General features: G+C 38.6%; 1 protein-coding gene across 1 annotated transcript in view; it reads left to right on the forward strand.

Annotated features, from left to right (window-relative positions):
- The window catches only part of Pde11a (phosphodiesterase 11A), a 352,033-nt gene that overhangs the window by 309,322 nt on the left and 23,927 nt on the right, over positions 1–18,784 (forward strand). The window contains exons 18-19 of the mRNA XM_070020261.1: positions 768–842; positions 5,879–5,962. Of these exons, the coding sequence (XP_069876362.1) occupies positions 768–842; positions 5,879–5,962 (159 nt within the window). The remainder of the gene's footprint in view (positions 1–767; positions 843–5,878; positions 5,963–18,784) is intronic.

Consider the following 18,784-nt stretch of genomic DNA (forward strand, 5'->3'; position numbering starts at 1 on the left):
CAGAGAATGCTCTGAGATTATCCTTTCCAGAGTGCACACAAATATTAGTAGAAGGAAGTTGTGATGGATTTATCATTACAAGATAAAGTCAGACTGAGATAAAAGTATGGAGCTCAGTAAAGAATTTACATAGAAGCCAGGTACTGATGGTTCACACCTATTACCCTAGCTATTGAGGAGCCTGAGTTCTATGGATTGCAGTTTGAAAGCAGCTTGGGCAGAAAATTCTGTAAGATTCGTTTCTCCAATTAACCTGCAAAAAGTCAAAAGCAGAGATGTGGTTCAAGTGTAGAGTATTAGCTTTGATTGAAAAAGTTAAGGGAAAGAATGAAGTCCTGGGTTCAACACAAGCATGCGCGTGCGCACACACACATACACACACACACACACACACACACACACACACACACACACACACATACACAAGAATCTAGAAAGACAAATAAAAAATGATTATTACCATATAATAAAAAAATATGATAATAAAAGATATGATATGATTTGATTGAATTATTGTTTTATTTTTCTGTATAGAAACTTTTTCTAGATTATCCATTGGAATGCATCTAAAAGTACATTGCACAGGTTCCCATTAAAAGGAAATCAGTTTTATTGATTAAATTCTGCAACACAAAAGGTTAATATACTCTCTTATCAGCTTTTTAAATGACTGTTGGTGTTGAAGATAACTGCCATGTAATAAGCCAGAACTAATTTCCAAGTCTCATGATGAACCACACATAAGTTAAAATATTTCTGTCTTTCAGGTGGCTGAACTTGTGACTAGTGAGTTCTTCGAACAAGGAGATCGAGAAAGATCAGAACTTAAACTCACTCCTTCAGTATGTCATGCTTTCATTATCATGTATTTACCTTTCTAAATGACATTTCCAAAAATAACTCCAAATCACAACTCAAAATTGGAAAAGCTTGAAAAATGATTTAAGAAAAGACTTTGAAAGCTTTAAACTTTAATTAAGCTTAAATGCTAAACATTCTTATGCCCAGGTTTCTGCCTAAAAGTGGCATGCTATGTAACAAGCCCTCAATGGGACAAACAAGTATATATGAAGGAGGAAGTGCCAAGTGGAACTTGAAAGATCAGACCCAGAGTTGGCATTTCATACCTGCCTTTAAGTGGTCTTCTGTCATGGACTTGGATTTTTGTCCTAAAGTTTAGAGCTTTCAGAATCTCAAAAGCAAATCATTTCCAACCAATTTATTTGCAAAATGAAAAGTTTTACCTAAGGAACTAGGTTTTGGTGCTAGAATGCTGGCTTCAACTTTTCAATTATTATTTGAGAATGAATCTTTTCTTTCTCTTTTTTCTGCTAGTCGTGGGGCTTGAACTCAGGGCCTAGGCTCTATCCTCGAACTTGTTCTGCTCAAGACTAATGCTCTACCACTTGAGCCACAACTCTACTTCCAGCTTTTTTTTTTTTTTGGTAGTTTAGTGGAGATAAGAGTCTCACAGACTTTCCTGCTTGGGCTGGCATAGAACCATGATCCTCAGAGCTCAGTCTCCTGAGTATCTAGGATTACAGGTGTGAGCCACCGGTGCCCAGCTGATTTCAACTATTCTTAACTAGTTACTTACCTAATAAAAGCCAGATTAAATAGACTGAAACGCATACCAGTCTTTGTTAGCAGTGTTACTAAATTTGGTTATAAAAATAAAGATATTAGCTGGGCGCTGGTGGCTCAAGCCTGTAATCCTAGCTTCTCAGAATGCTGAGATCTGAGGATCATGGTTCAAAGCCAGCCCACGCAGGAAAGTCCGTCAGACTCTTATCTCCAATTAACCACCAGAAAACTGGGAGTGGTGCTATGGCTCATGTGGTAGGGCACTGGCCTTCAGCTGAAGACCACAGGGACAGAGCCCAGGCCCAGAGTTCAAGCCCCATGACTGAAGAAAAAAAAAAAAAAAGATATTAGATTAGGATATATTCAGTTTATATGGAAAACCTAATATAACCCGAATTTCTCTCAGCTACATATCTACTTTTAAATAAAAGTTTTTTTCTTCCTTTTAAAAGCTGTTTCAGAGGCATATTCTGAAGGGTTTATAGTGAAGCAATACCACAGGTCATTTAATTAAATAAAAGAAAAGAGTAAATTGCTGGCATCAGTGAGCAGACAGGAGCAGCAGGGCAGAACTAAGGGGCCTTTATCTGTAGTCTCAGGTAAGGACTATTCTGAGGACATAATGAAATTAATTTTGTGGTGGAAACAGCTCCAAATTCTCCTCTACATTCACAAAAGGCTACGTACCACAGCACACAATTGTCTCCCCCCAGGAGACAAGCCTTTCCAAAAGCTTCTAGAAGTGCATTCACCAAGAGTTGACATCCACTATGTCCACCTTCCCTTGACATTTAGGAAGAAAATTGTCCTGGAACTTCTCCCTCCCCTCCATATGTTATACAGTCCTAGAGGTTATCACAGTAACTTTTAGAGACAAAAGCTAATCTGGACCACAGACAGGATAATTCTAGAAGCAGTGAGTTAATAAAATGTGATTGAGTACCTCTGTGTACCAAGCATGGAACTAAGCACTGTTCCTCCAGAAATGAGAGAGGCATGATTTTCCCTGCCCTCTTAGATTTTGTCAACCAGCTAGGGAAGTGGGCAATAAGTAATCAGTAATAAATACCAGATGCAAAATGCTGCTAAGGGAAAGCACAATACCGTACCTACACTCATTTTTCTTAGGTCACACATTGATTAAGAAGTGACTAGTCCAAGACAAGCCTTACCATTATGGTCAAGAGATTTCAACAGGAATGTCAGGACATTGTCTGACATTCATGAAAAAGTCTTTTCAGTGAATGGTCCAGGAACAGCTTGACTATTCCAGGCAAAAAGAATGAAGTGAGTGCCCTTCCACTCACTGTACTCCAAAACAAACAAGCTGGATCACAGACATGTGTAATAGTAAAACCAATAAAATCTTTAAAGAAAATATACATAGACATCTTCAAGAGTTTGATTTGGCAATGATGTCTGAGATATTATACAGAAGCTACAAGAAGAAACAAAATTAGGAATGATCCAGAGATGCTAGTTCACAGGTGTTGAACTGGACTTCACCAAAACTAAATGAAACTTCATTGAAGCTAAAAACTTCTGTGCGTCAAATGACACCACCAGGAAAGTAAAAAGATAATCTGCAAAAAGGGTGATTATTTACAAATTGCATATCACATAGTTACTTCATATTTATAATATGAAAAGAACTACTGTAGTAAAAATATAAAGACAACTCAGTCTAAAAGATAGGCAAAGGATTTGAATAGATACATTTTCTAAGAAATACTAAAATGGCTAATATGCACATGAAGATGACCAAAATAATTAGATATCAGGAAAACGCAAATGGAAACCATACGGAAGTAGTATTTCACACCCACTGGGAGGACTATAATTAAAATGATAATGACAAATGTTGGTGTGGTTGTGAAGAAGTTAAATCTCCATAAATTGCTGGTGGGAATGTAAAATAGTGAAAGTGCTCTGAGAAGCAACTTTGTAGTTATCCAAAATTTAAACATATGCTAGCCTACACCTGTAACCCTAGCTACCCAGGAGGCTGATCTGAGAACAATGGTTCAAAGCCAGCCCAGTCAGGACAAGTCTATAAGACTCTTATATCCAATTAACTACCAGAAAACCAGAAGTAGGACTGTGACCCAAAGTGGTAGAGCCCTAGCCTTGAGCAGAAGAGCTCAGGGACAGAGCCCAGACCCTGAGTTCAAGCCCCACAACTGAAAAAAAAAAATTAACATAAAGTTACCAAATGACCCAGGGCTCTATTTCTAAATATATCCCCTGTCTCCCCAAAATAAAAACATATATCCATACAAAAACTTGCACATGAATGTTTATAGAAGTGCTAATCAGAATAGCCAAAATGTGGAAACAACTCATATGTCTATGAATAAAACTTGGTATGTCTAAACAATGAAATATCACCATGAGGCAGAAAAAAAGTTAAATGAAGTTCTGATGCATGTTATACGAATGACCCCTGGAATTATTATACTAAGTGAAAGAATCCAGTCACAAGAGAGTACAGATGTGATTCCTTTTTTATGAAACATGTAGGATAGGCAAATCCTTACAGAAGGTACATTAGTGGGGACTGTCTAAGATTAGATGATCAAGAGGAAATGAAGAGTTATTAGTATTGGCATGATTGCTTTTGGCGACAGTACTCAAGTTCTAAAATCATTTATGGAATAGTTGTACAATTGGGACTAAAAGACTGAATTTTTCAAGTATTTGTATCTAATACCCATCAGAAACAGTAAACAAACAAACAATAAATACTTCAGATAGTAGAAAGAGCTGTAGAGAAAATGGAATAAAACCTTACAGTTTGAACATAGGTTAAATGTGTCCCCCAGGACTAAATATGTTGAAATTTTATCCCCATGGTAAGACATTCAGAGACTGGAAACTGAATCTGGTTGTATTTAGAAGTGTAGGGTTTTTGGGAGATTGGGATTAGAGAAAGTCACTAGGGTGGAGCTCACTTCCCCATATCTGAGTCACAGTGGCTTCATCAGAAAGAGAGACAGCAAAAGGCACACAGGTGAATGCCCTGTCTCTTGCCATGTGATAATTTATGCTACCTCAAGAATCGCAGCAAGGAGACCATGACAAACATAGAGCCATGAAGCTCCAGAACTATGAGCTACATAAACTGATTTTTTTAAATTTCTCAGCCTCTGGTATTTTATTATAGTAATCTAAAATAGAATTGTATATGAATGTTTTTAGAGAACCAACATTCAGGTGAGTCACAAAAATACCACTTTCTCTGGCATATTTTGCAGTCTTCTCTGAATCCCAGTCTTCTTTCTGAATATTTCACATTTTATATTTAGCGATTTCTGCCCCACTACTTCAATCTTAAGAATGCATGCTTTTCCAACATCTCTGAACCAAAGAGGTGGCTTGTATGTGCCTCCATAGCCTGAAAGAATGCCAAATCATGTGGACACCACATTTTACCTAGAGGAAAGACACAGTCTTCCTTGGAGAGGATAAGGTGAGATGAGATATAATTCAGTAGTGCTCTCTGCCAAACCAATAAGAGCACAGGTAGCTTCTTAGGCTCTGGCTTTATGCTTGAAGAACCAAGGGAGGCATTCTTATTGGCATAGAACTGACTTTGTATATTTTACTCCTCCAATTCCAATTGTTTCCCTTGCCAAGACTCCTAACAGAAATGCCATTCTTTTTATTCAAAAATATACCTAAATTATATCAAATATTATAACATCATTAAAGGAGGCAGTGAAGAGATTGAATCCTTCCACTTCCACCCATCCATACATAGGAATTTATTCATGACAGAATCTTATTGAAAATTTTACATAATTACCAAACTAATGTTTCACCTTCAAAATATACTGTAAATGGTTTCTATTTTTAATCTTGTATTATATTTAAGTAGTTGGTCAAAAGAATTTCAATTCAACTTATCAATTTATTTGTGTGATGCTCTTGGTCTCTACTTTTAAAAAAATGTTTTTAAGAACATTTTTCTATCTATCCTTTTCTGAACCACCCTCTCATTGTAAAAATAAAAGTCCTCTATTATTTTTGTGACAGTATAATATGTCCCCTTCCCTTGGATTCATACCTAGCTCCCAGGGTGTGCTATAAAATTCAAATATATTCACTTACAAATCTGTTTTTAAGGGTGAAAATATTTGATTTTCCTCACAGATAAAGGAAAAGAAAGTACATATATTGATGGTGATATGTGAAGTATTCAGTTGGTAGAAATTGGATCACTGTGACAGTGTTTGACAAAGTCCCTGTAAAATACTCCAGTGTAGTAAAGCAAAGCTCTCCTCCTCCATTCTAGGCTATTTTTGACCGGAACCGGAAAGATGAACTGCCTCGCTTGCAACTGGAGTGGATTGATAGCATCTGCATGCCCTTGTATCAGGTAATCTTGACTTGGGAGGCTCTGCCAGTCTTCACTGAGTCAGTAAAGAAAGCATGTGTGAAGCACTTTCAGAAGCATTGGTTTGAGGAGACTCTTTCAGGATATGTACTTTGAAATTTGTCTTTTCTCAAATTTCTGACCTAAGAGTTGGTCCTAGGGAGCTGCAGGCCTGAGACCTCTACCATCTTCTCCATGAGCCTCATCGTCCTCTTCTGTAAACCAAGGATAATAATATTTTATTTCAGTATTTCCCAGGCTGTGTCCCTTGGATCACAGTATGTAGACATTGTCTAACAGCTAGCTATCTTTTCAAAACCAGCCAGCAAGCCTAGTAACAAAGGAAATCCCATTCTCCTTAAAATGTTGCATGCCTAGAGAAGAAGTAGGCATGGAAGAAACATGTTTAACCTTGCTTAACTTTCAGTTTTTCAAATATATTTGACCATGGAATTGTTTTTCTTTTTCTTTTTTTAACCACTTTTTCTTTCACTTTTATTAATGTCATGAGAGACATGGGGTTTCCATGAAATGTGGTTTCTGCTCTGACCCCTTGATCTGGACCACCCAACTTTAGGAAGCACTTCCATGTAATTCTGCCTCTTTTTGAGAAGCATGTGGGAGAGTTCTCCCCACCAGTGACTTCTAAGTGAGCTGCACTAATGATTTCTGCATACCAGGCTGCCTGGTGTGCAAACCTGCTCCTGGCAAGGAGACCCAGGTCGGCTTTGAATGGTTCAGACATCACTTTTTGAGTACCAGTGAGGACTGGCATCCGTTAAACACTAACAGTTTTGTGTACATTGGTTTTTAATTCCACTGCTAAGCATTTGCTTTCATCTGTAAAACCTGGCAAGTTCTTTACCCCCAACCTAGCTCAATCAGACTGAGCCGCATTTCTAACTTCAAAGCAAGAAACATGCAGGGAAAGCAAACCTCTTTAGTTTCTCACTCTGTGGAACTCCATTAAAAACCCAGTATTGTTTTTTAAGGACCCCATGACCATTAAATCTCAAACTTAGCTGCCACATTATTTTCAGTACTTTTAGGAACTGCTGAGCCCTGTCACAGTACCCTGAAAACAAACAAATTAGAACACTGTCTTAAAAGATGGAAATGTAAGTTTTATTAACAATTAATAACAAAAACTCATTTTTGTTTTCTGTGACCCATTAAATGCCTGCCAGCATCATTTTCACCAGATAGAGCTTTCAAAGAAGTTAAAATCAATTACTTTAGTTACAAATGATCACAATGTTCCTTTATAATAATGAAAGGGGGAGGGATGAAAATGATGTGTACTTTATTAATCAAGGGGATCCTCAACCTTCATTCCATCTTGTCTGCTCCTTCCATCATGGATGTTACTGCACTAGTTGGCCCCATGTGTGAAGACCATAGCTTCTAGATCAGATATCTCTTCCTTTGCTCAATTGATTTTGGCTGCCCAGGGGAAATTTTGTTTTAATGTTATTCAGTTTCTTGTGCATACTTAAGACAATAAATGAGATTTATCATTTTTTTTTACCAATAGTAAAACTTAGGAGGTTGAAGACATGTATTATGTCGTTGTTTAATATGGGGTACTACTTTGCAAAGCTACTTTGAAATGACCCAGAAATATACATAGCTTCCCACAGGGTTACTTACAGTAAGTGCTAAGAAAGAACCTCATAAGCTTTTGCATGTTAATTTGTCGCATTGCTGACTCAATGAGCAATTATTGTAATTACCATGTACCTCCTATTAAATACTTTGAAATCTTTGGGTGAAAAGGAAGTTAAGTGGGGAACCATTGGCTCATGCTGTAATCATAGCTACTCAGGAGACTAAGTTCTGAGGATCGCAGTTCAAAGCTAGCCTTTGCAGGAAAATCTGTGAGACTCTTATCTCCAATAAACTACTTAAAAAAAAAACCAGCAGGAAATACAGCTGTGTCTCAAGTGGTAAAGCTCTAGCCTTAAGCAAAAGAAGCTCAGAGACAGCACCCCAGCCTTGAGCTCAAGCATCAAACCTAAGCACCAAAAAAAAAAAAAGGAAGTTAATTTAAACTGAAAATTGTATCTTCACAGATGTAGGGAATAAGTATTATTACTACATCATCCTGATGTTTCCACATCCGTTTTACTTTACTGTTCATCTGAGAGGTTTTATCTATCTATCTATCTATCTATCAATCTATCTATCTATCTATCTATCTATCTATCTATCTATCTATCTATCTATCCATCTATCTATCTATCTATCTATCTATCTATCTATCTATCTATCTATCTATCTATCTATCTATCTATATCTATATATATCTTTACCAGCAAGAAAGGAACATATACAAAGTTAAATAATACATCAGAATTGGGTTCTGGGCATCCATAACCTTTGTTCTGGGGCAAAGGATCCCAGCTTCAGCTTCTTACCATTCATGGAAATTTCTCCCTGGCTTTTTCGCTCTTGGAAGAGAATGCTACTCTAAAGGGGAATATGGAAACAGCTGTTTACAAAAGTTCATAGTGTAGTTCTTCTTTAACAGAGGACTAAAATCTTGCTGTTTTAAAATTCTTTATCACCACTATTTTTATTTACTTTCACAATTTTATTTGTACATTTTTTCCTTTTTTATTTATATTGTAAAAGTGATTTGCAGAGAGGCTGCAGTTACATAAGTCAGGTAATGGGTACATTTCTTTTTGAACACTGTCACTTCTTCCCTCATTTTCTCCCTGTACATTTTTTTTATCAAGATTTGAAATCAACTTTCAAAAGTGCTTTCAGGGCTGGGAAGGTGGCTCAGTGGTAGAGTGCTTGCCTTCCATGCATGAGGCCCTGGGTTCAATTCCTCAGCACCACATAAGCAGAAAAAGCTAGAAGTGGTGCTTGGCTCAAGTAATAGAGTGCTAGTCTTGAGCTGAAGAGCTGAGGGACAGTGCCCAGACAGAGTTCAGGCCCAACGACCAACAACAACAACAACAAAAAGTACTTTCAAACTGAAGGTGTGGTTAGTCTAAGTAACCTCTGTGAGGGTTCCTACTGTGTTCCATCTCATGCAATGGGGGTTTCCTCATGATTTTGCTGGATAACATCACATTAATTGTTGGTGCTCCTGAAATGGAATCAGTCACTGGGTAGGGAAATGTCATTAGTGAGAAGACAAATTCTAAAAGAAATGACAAGCAAGGAAAGTCATTGATATGACACTGGTACTAAAACAGCATAGCTGAAACAACTCAGATGATTCTCAAAGACCAGCGTGAGGTTTGAAACATGGAAGATCAACAGCCAGGAGTCGAGAGATGGAAAGCAAAAAGAAGGAATGCAGGTGGCAGAATCCTTGCTGTGGATGGACTGAAATGATATGCTCTGAAATTCAGAGCCCAAGAACCCACCAAGGCCTTCTTAGGTAGACTGGGGACCAAGGCAAAGGGCACAGAACAGGACATCAAAGACAAAGCCCTCTCTAGTGGCCAAAGCCTCAGTCCCACATCAAGGTTGTAGGTATAGATAGGAAGAAATTTTGTGTAGAGCGTAAGCAAATAGATTTTCATGGAGATAGGCCATTCTGCAAGTGGAACAGCATGGAACAGATGGAATCTAGAGAAGTTAGAGGCAGCTACAGGGTTATAGGGTTCAAAGACAGGACAAAATTGGGAGTTGAGGAGGAGAAGGTAGACATGTGGCTAAGTTGAAGATGTGAATATGGCTTTAGTACAGTATTTTTACTTCATTGACTTTCACTGGATAGTTTGGTTTTACTTTGTGATTTTAAATGGTTGTACTTGTCAAATATCCTAATAGATCAGGCTATGCTTGTGTTGTTGGAGGCTCAGTTTCGTCTTTGTTCCAAGCAAACGATAGAGTAGCAAAGCAACTACTCTTAACTACCTGAAGGCCCGTTATCTCTACTTCCAGGTGGGAACGCACATTTATTCACTGCATTGAAAATCAAAACTATATGTGAGGGGCTTCAATTTCTCATCAGTTTCTGACTGTGTTAGGGAAAAGCAATGTGGAACTCCCAAAATAATCAATCTATTTATAAGGAAGTTACAGGAGTCATCAAGTAATTGATTGAAAGGGACTGACAGAAAATACATGAAAACATATAGGGCTAAGGTATAAGTCAGCATGTAGTGCCTACCTGGTATATCTGTCCTGGGTTTAATTCTTAGTAATAACTAGGTAATCAGTAACGCCAAAAGTGGTGGTGGTCCTGTTCACCTCATGTATTGTAAACATATCTCTAGTGGAGAATAAGAACATGTGGCTGAGGCATTGCTTAGTGCTTGCTGCATGCCAGGTCAGGAGGGCATGCCAAAGACCTGCCCAGTTCCATGAACGCTTACTTACATATGCAAGTAGGTAGTTTTGCAAGGCTTATTCATCTTTGTAATCTTTAAACTTTTCTGAAACAGAGAGAGGAGAGAAAGAAAACGTGAAGGAAAGATGGGGGAAAGAAAGGAGGGAGGGAGAAGTCATGATTTATCTGTGACAGCATTTTAATCAGGGAGCATATAGGAAGCTGAGAGTGGGCAGGGAGCCATTCAAGCATGGGCCCCAAGAGAGACTAAAGCCCTGGTTAGTTAGCTCTGTCCTAGCAGGGTATCTCCTAGGAACACATTGACATCTGATTCCAGAGCTTTCTGCTGTCTTTGCACCCTGCTGAGGAGCCATTAGCCTGCTGCTCAACATCTTTGGAAGAAAAAAAAAGTAAGAAAGAAGAAGAAGAAAAAAGACAACATCAAACTTTGAAGCCATTGCTGTAGAGCCTTAGGGATAAACAGAAACCCCAATGTCACTGGATCATTCTGAGCTTCTCTTTGCAGGAGCAAACAGTTTTTGCCCCTTATTTTCATTCTCAATTGAAATCTCAGTGTACACAGAATGTCAATGATGCACAGACGCATTATAAATCTGCTTTTAAAGATTGAGAGATTTTGTTTTCATTATGAACATTTTTATTATAATCAAAATGTCAGCTTATCCCAAACTGGCTTTTGATTTGGGGGCAGACCTTCTTGCAGAGAAAGCAAAAGGGTTAAACCTGAGCAGCATCTAGGCAGAATAATACTCCCACCATTAAGAGGGGATGTTTTTAGTAAAAATAGGTGCTTCTCTATAAAAATTGTGTAAGTTAGCTGGGCACCTGTGGCTCATGCCTGTAATCCTAGCTATTCAGGAGGCTGAGATCTGAGGATCACAGTTCAAAGCCAGCCCGGGCAGGAAAGTCATGAGACTCTTATCTCCAATAAACCACTCAAAAAACCAGAAGTGGTACTGTAGATCAAGCGGTAGAGCGCTCACCTTGAGCTGAAGAGCACAGGTACAGCTCCCAAGCCCAGAGTTCAAACCCCATGACCGACCAAAAAAAAAAAATCTTGTAAGTTTTCTGCAACCAACGGGGCAGAACAAACTGATGTTTTTTCCATCACCAGTTGTAATGTCCATTTTGGCAAAAATCCATTCCTCTTGATGCAGTGATTAACATGTTCTCTGAGAAAGGCAAGTCATCTCTAAATTACACATGAAACTATATTCCAACTAGTTAGAAACTGATAAACTGCAAAAAAAAAAAAAAAAAAAGAATATAAAGCCTAATACAGTACAATGTCTCTGGATACTGATAAAAGTGCTGTAAAGCTACTTGCAATGTTTCCTTATGCTCTATGGCTCGTGTCTGGATTACAAAAACAGAATAACTAATGAGCTACACAATGAATACTTACAGCATAAAATCATCTGCTTTCAAATAGACTACAGGAGTAGAATGTGGATAGAAAGAAGAAAAACTTCATTGGCTATTTTCCAGGAAGGGACAGAGGGAGGGAGGCAGAGAGGGAAGGAAGGAGAGAGGGAAGGAAAAGTGCAGGGAGGGAGGGAGGGAGGGAGGGAAGGAGGGAGGGAGGGAGGAAAGAAGAAAGGAAAAAAGGAAGGAAGGAAGGAAGGAAGGAAGGAAGGAAGGAAGGAAGGAAGGAAGGAAGGAAGGAAGGAAGGAAGGAAAGGAGGGAAATGTCTGACCATGGGTATGGAGATGAACATCTTGTGCAGGTCATGGTCACTAGTTCTGGCTGCTAAAGTCTGTGGTCCCTGTAAAAGACTTTTAGAAAGCCCACCCCACTTGTACTTGCTTCCTGGTCAGTTGTAATCAACTGCTTCCTTTAGCAATTGCCTAGTTCCCCCAGTTTTCCCACAGACTTCTTGCTACTTTCTCATCCCTACACAACTTCCTAAGCTTTTCCTAACATGCTGCCTAGATAGTGCTAACTTGCTTTAGGAAAATCCTGTCATTTTCCTGAATTAGGTTTGAGATTCAAGAGACAAGCGCTCTCCTCACCCTCAAGGAACATGGAGGCAGGCTGCTTACTTCTGACCTTCCCTCTTTCACCCCTCTGTTGTCTCTCTCCCCTCTCTTCTCCTTTCATCTCTCTCCCTCCCCCTTCCCTAATACCACAGTGGAAAATTTCTAAGTTTCCTTTTGCTGGGCTGATGGGAACTGTCCTTATATAGATGGTTACCTCTAAGCATTTCTAGCAAGAGCTCTATTGTGAGCTGGATGTTCTGACTTAGCCAGGCCTGCTTCTTTGCAAGTAGAGGAGAATTCTGGAATTTAGAAATCCCGCTTCACTACACAAAAAACTGACATGCAGGATCTTGTCTTCCAAAGTTGAATGATGAGCTGATGTGTGACTGTTTCTAGCAGGAATCCACCATTTGCCTGAAGGAAGGAAACCAGCCGAGTTGATATTGATATGTGGCAAGTCACAGGCACCGTGACGGGAACAGAATGAAAAATGCATTGCTTTCTTATTTTCGAAGTATCATCCTTGTCATACATATTCTACCTGAAACTGAGTGCTTACCTCCAAAATAGGCTATGCACTACTAAATCAAACAGGAAGAGAAACATAAACATTCAAAAAGGTCAGTTTTAGATAATTTACAGGCCCCTCCACTATGGATAGCTTCTAAACTTTTAAAATGATCGTTCTTGTGAGAGAGGGGGCAGGAGGACTGGATTGGTCATGGCGTCTCGGTGCCTTCAAACTTCAGGCTGCCACTGCCGTGCGTTAGATGCTTCCAGGTAACTCTGTGTGGCATTAAGGGCCTCTCATTCCATTCAGACCCCTCCTCACACCTTGTAAGCCTCACCCCTTGTCACTTCCCGCTTACCTAGACATCCAAAGCACAGGACTCACTAAACCATTTGTCCATCTTCCTTGCCTTTGCCTCTGCCTCCCTCCCTCCCTCTCCACTCTGCCCAAACTGCCACATGTCATCAGTATTCTGTGGCACTCTCTCCATCTCTCCATAGTCACTATCTTCCTGTCTGTCTCTCTTCCCTACAAGATGGGTTTCTGGGGAGTATCTTACTCCTGGCACCCCATAGAGTGCCTTGCACATTACAGCAACTCAGTAAATGTTTGCTGAACAAATGAATGATGAGATGAAAAGTCAATTCTGGGATGCAGTACCACGGATTCATTATAAGTAGTGCAATGTATGAAGAAAGGTTTAATGCCATTTTAAGTTATCACCTATAAATATAAAAACCCTTTCACTACAGTATGAACTGTTATATGCCTGCCCATAACCTAAAGTATATGGCCTATGATATCTTTTTAGCAAGTGGTTTAGTCCTCATCTTGGTTGAATTGGCTCTTAATTCTACTATAAAGGGCCAGTTTATAGCCATGAATTTTTCAGAGCTTTGACTATTTTTAGCTGGGAAATACATTAAATTTCTCTTATCCAGCACTGCCAGAAAATGTAATATTGTAGTTATTTTAATTTTCAAGATAATAAGATCAAGCTGCCATATGTCATACATACATCTGAAGAAATTATGTATATAATTATACAATTATATGTTATATTCATGAATTCAAAAAGTTCTAATACAGTGTAATGCACTAAATTTATCAGGATTAAAATTCAAAGTTCCTTTGACTTAGAAGACTTTTGGGATTCTCTAGTTCCTAAGAGTTATTAATAAAACCATCAAATACTAGAGTTGTCTGCAGGATGGAAGCTCACTAGTAAAAGCAGTGAAGTCATGTGACCTCCTCCCTCCTGCCTGACACTTGAGGGTAAAGGGTCTCATACCTTGGACTATACCTCAGAGTTCTCCCTGAGCAGCTGGTGTTTGGCTTTGTAGAGAAATTTTTACCTCCAAACATGAGCTTGAGTTGATAAAAACAAAACCAATTCTTTATACATATTCTTAGAAATAAAATATACTTTAATGTGCTTTATTTCATGCAACTCATTCTTTTCTTTATACAAGAGTACTGATGTATTCTATCCATGTGTATTTTATCAGCCTACAAATTTCCATCATGAATCTGCTTTAAAATCTTGGAATCTGGTAAAAAAAAAATCATGACATGGTTCCCTAATAAGGGTTTTTAAGATAGAATTTTAAGATAAGATCTACTTCTCTGTACCCAGCTGACCAACATAAATCACTCCCCATTTAAGAGTATTTTCTGTTTTAAAACCATAAAGCTAAAAGTTACTCAGCTCCAAGTCCATACAAGGTTTGAAATCTTGTCTTTACTTAAGTTACTTTCCAGTTCCTTTACAGAGCACACTTGAAACTCTTTTACTCCTTAAGAAAACAAGAGGGGAAAAGAAGTGAAGGGAGAGGAGAGGAAGAGAGGAGAAAGGAGGGGAAGAGAGGAAGAGGGAAAGAGAAGGAGAGACAGAAAGACTTCCAGTCAATTAGGAATGGCATAGGGAAGAGGAAGAAAAAGGAAAGAAGGAAAAGTCCAGACTTTCTATTTTATAAGATGTAAATGAAAACCTCTCTTCACTTCATTTTTTTGTATTGTTAATGCCTCTCTAAAATTTTGTAATTTTATTTCCATTTAGAGAGACACTGTTGTTCGAGCTTATGGGAAATGAGGCATGAGATAAACAGAAAGCGTTCTTATTATGCTATTGCCAAATAGAATCCTCTAAACTATTCCAAATGTTTCCTGAGATAATTCAAGAAGGCGTTATTGGATCCTCAGCTATCACTACTCTTGTATTTAATTATCAGAGCTGCAGCCTTATAAACATTAAATAAATCACTCAAAGCACACTGCCTCCTCTAGTAAGTAGATGCTAAGCTACATTGCTATGTGCTCAAAGGCAGACTTCAAACCTCATCCAACAACTAACAACTAACTCAGCAGCCACAAGTTGAGTCTAAAACAAAGCTAAAGACTTCTGTTTGGAACAAAGGCTTGAAAAAGAATATCAATATTAGAGACCTACAATACCAGACCATCCTTATGCACACTTTCCAGAAAACAGAAAGCTACTCAATAGATGATATGAATTTGCCATTGGATGAGGTCTTACATCTTAAGGTTTACAAAGTGCTTTTATATATACAATTTAATTATATATACAGTTTCTTTAATTTGGGAAGGAAGAAATGACTTCACCATTGATCCCATATTGCCTCAGGGTCTGATTTCTACAAATGAGGAAACTAGAACACAAAGAAGCTAATGGACTTAGAAGTAGTCAGTCCAAGGCAGGGCCAGTTTCTAAGGCATGTCCTTTAGGTCCAGCTGTGTTTTTCTCCACTAATCTGCCCTGAAGATGTAGAAGTTGATTCTATCTTGTCCAACAGTGTTCTAGCTTCCTGAACCTACCATTTTCAAAATAAAACTCTAATTTTTTTTATAGAGTAAAGAATTCTAAGGAACAAACAAGCTAGTGGATTCCACATCATTACAGACAATTTTCTCAAAATATCTTATGTCATGTTATCCTTGATATAAGGATAACAACATGGGTTGACATTACCAGTAAAAGGGTAGATTGACTTTACAAGTTAATCTCCTCATCTTTTTGATGATCCCTTATTTTAAGAAAAGAATTTTTTTATAAGATAACTTCCTTGGGCAATGAGAAGAGGCCTGAAGAACTTTGAGGAGCATGATAGAAAAGCCTAGATGCTAAAACAGATTGTTCTAGATTATTAGAATAGGTGTTAATGACTGTGCTTTTAAAGGGAATTGAGAAGAGTATGAAAACACATATCACCTTACAGAATGTTTAACTGATCAGGAAAAACAGAAACCTCACATTCTACTACTCCAGTGAAGTCCCTTTTTTATATGGTTTTTATTTTAAAAATGGTGTACAGAGGGGTTACAGTTACATGAGTAAGGTAATGAGTACATTTCCTATCAAGCATTGTTGCCTCCTCTTTTGTTTTTCCCCTACCATCCCTTCCCTCCTCACCTCTCCAACTCCTCCCTCCCTCACCCACCCCACAAGTTGTAAAGTTCGTTTTCAACATAGTGTCTTGTACATTTCATTGTTACAATGGGTCAACCTGTATCCCTATTTAAGCATTTTGTTTTTCCCTTCTCCTCCCCAAATTAGAAAAGTTTATATACAAGATGCAGGGCACCAGAATCAAATACAGTGAAAACAGGGGTAATACCATGGGGGAAGAACATACAAAAGAAACAAAAAAAAAAATCACATAGTACATTATAAGTACGTTAAAAAACAATAGCAAGAAAGAAAAAACCACTTTTGTCCCTGTCTTGGGGTTCATTTAGCTTAACATCATCTTATATGGTCATATGTACATAGCTTTTGACCTTTTCTGCTTGTCCTAGACATACACTAGTTATTGCAAATAAGGGAAACCATGGGACCTATGTTTCTTTGGGCCTGGCTTACTTCTCCAGTGAAGTCCCTTTATACCACTGTCCACACGAAAACATTAGCTCAGACCTAAAATGGTATTTTTTTCACTTACTTAACATAAAGCTTATACCATGATTCTATGTTCCTATTTAGTTTTCAAATCACCCGTTGAGATGGCACTCTAGCGGTCCAGCCAGTTGATTTGTCATGATTTATTTAGTTGTTCTTTTCCTTCTAATAGAGAAAACTCTGAAATCAGCACCTTTGTTCAATGTTTTATGGACTTATCTAGTATTATCAGGTTTGATTTGAAATAATAAAGTTGTATTCCAAGATATAACTTTCAAGAAACGGAATGTAAATAGAGATAAGATATCTCCAAATATTGGAAATTGGAAGGGAAGTAACATTTAGGAATATCTGGGGAGGGGAGAGCAAAGGAAGCCAGATGATCTGTCTTTCACTAGGAGCTCCTGAGAGATTCAGGACACAGAGGCATGTGCTGCCAGGAGTGTGTGTATCAGGGTCTCAAGACCACTACAACAAAGTACTTCAATCTGGGTGGCTTGGAACAGCAGAAATTCATTTTTCTCCCAGTTATGAATTTCTGCTGAAGGTTCTGAGAGTAAGGTTACTCTATTCTCTCCCCCATTTCCTGGTGTCTGTCTGCAATATGACACTCCTTGGCTTATAGGTATATCGCTCCAATCTCTGCAATGTCTTCACCCACTTCACAACAGAGACACCAACTATTAGACTTAGCATTTTCTCCCCTATTATTTTTGAGTTGTCAGGTTATTATTTTTCTCCTTTATCTTGGTCCCCTCTCATAGTAATGGGGGTCTCCTTACTGCCACTCTCTACTCACTGAACAATATCACCCTCCACCCCCCCACCAAGTAACTCACTAGAGTTGTCTCCCTAAAGCAGATCTGATGTCCCTCACTCACCTACTCAGAATCCTTCAGCTCCTCTATCTCTATTACTGGAGATGATGTCTAAGTTGGCCAGTCTGACTCTTCCATTCTATTCTCCATTCCTGATCTCACCATAACTGTCAGCACATAGTCCTGACTTCAATCTTTCAGTCTGCCATTTCCACAACCACTGCATGGCTATTGTCCTATTCCTGTGCCCTTGCTCCCCTGGCCTTCTCTGCAGGCCTACCTTTCCCTCCTCTCAAGTCAATCCTACTCTTCCTTTGGGCACCACTCAACAGTCTTCTTGTAGATACTCTGGCCTTTGGGATTTGGTGTGGTTTCCTTGATTAGCATGTTGTAGGATTTGCATTCATTCTCTGTTGCCGCAAAACTCATCATCCTAAACACTGCCATTCTTCTCCAGTGCCCCCTCTGGAGTCTCAGTATGTATGTCCTTATCTGATTGGGGTCCAGGAGCCTACCCCAGCAATCTTGGAGCACTGGGTTGGGGAAAAATGGCTTGCCCCACTGCTACCAGTAATAGCTCAGGTGAACTTAAAGTTACTCAGCATCTGTGTACTCAGAGGACCTGGAAATAACCTACCTGCTTGAGTCGCTCTGTGACAGACTAGTTTTTCTGCCCCAATCTCACAGATGAGGAAGTAGGGAAGTTAGCTTCCCATGAATTAAGAGGGTTTCATCATCTAGAAAGCAAAGAGAAAATAACTCCAGGACTGTAAAATCACAGAAAAGGAAGGAGTGTTCTCCAAGTCTGTGACTTAACAAATCACTGGCTGCAGTCTTAATGCTACAGATTACCAGAACAGCTGAAAATTCTAAAGAGGAAGGAAAAACAAACATAGACATCCCAAGAACAAATCACTAGGAAAGAGAAAAAAGACCAAGATGAATGCTCAAAATAATAGATAAGACTTTTTCTAAGTGTCCTCTTTCAATTCTGACCTAAACCAAACACTGCTTCTCTTCAGTGGGCTTTTTAAGGTGATCACTGCTAGCTCATAGGTATGACTAAAAGTAGCTTCACTCTGTTATTTCTTAAAAGACTTTGGCCTTGCAAAGTGACTTCTTGAAGCAAACAAATTGATGCTGGGTCATTTCAGCTTGCAGCAAGTCTGAACCAAGGAAAGCAAAATATTTAGAAGTCCTTTGAGAAAAGTGCATGCATATATTAAAACCTTTCAACATGTGGGGTTTTTATTGTTATTGCCATTAATATCATCTCTGAACTTCC

Source organism: Dipodomys merriami, unplaced genomic scaffold (assembly GCF_024711535.1).
Source record: "Dipodomys merriami isolate MVZ:Mamm:240054 unplaced genomic scaffold, mDipMer1.0.p SCAF_1, whole genome shotgun sequence".
Classification (NCBI taxonomy): Eukaryota; Metazoa; Chordata; class Mammalia; order Rodentia; family Heteromyidae; genus Dipodomys; species Dipodomys merriami.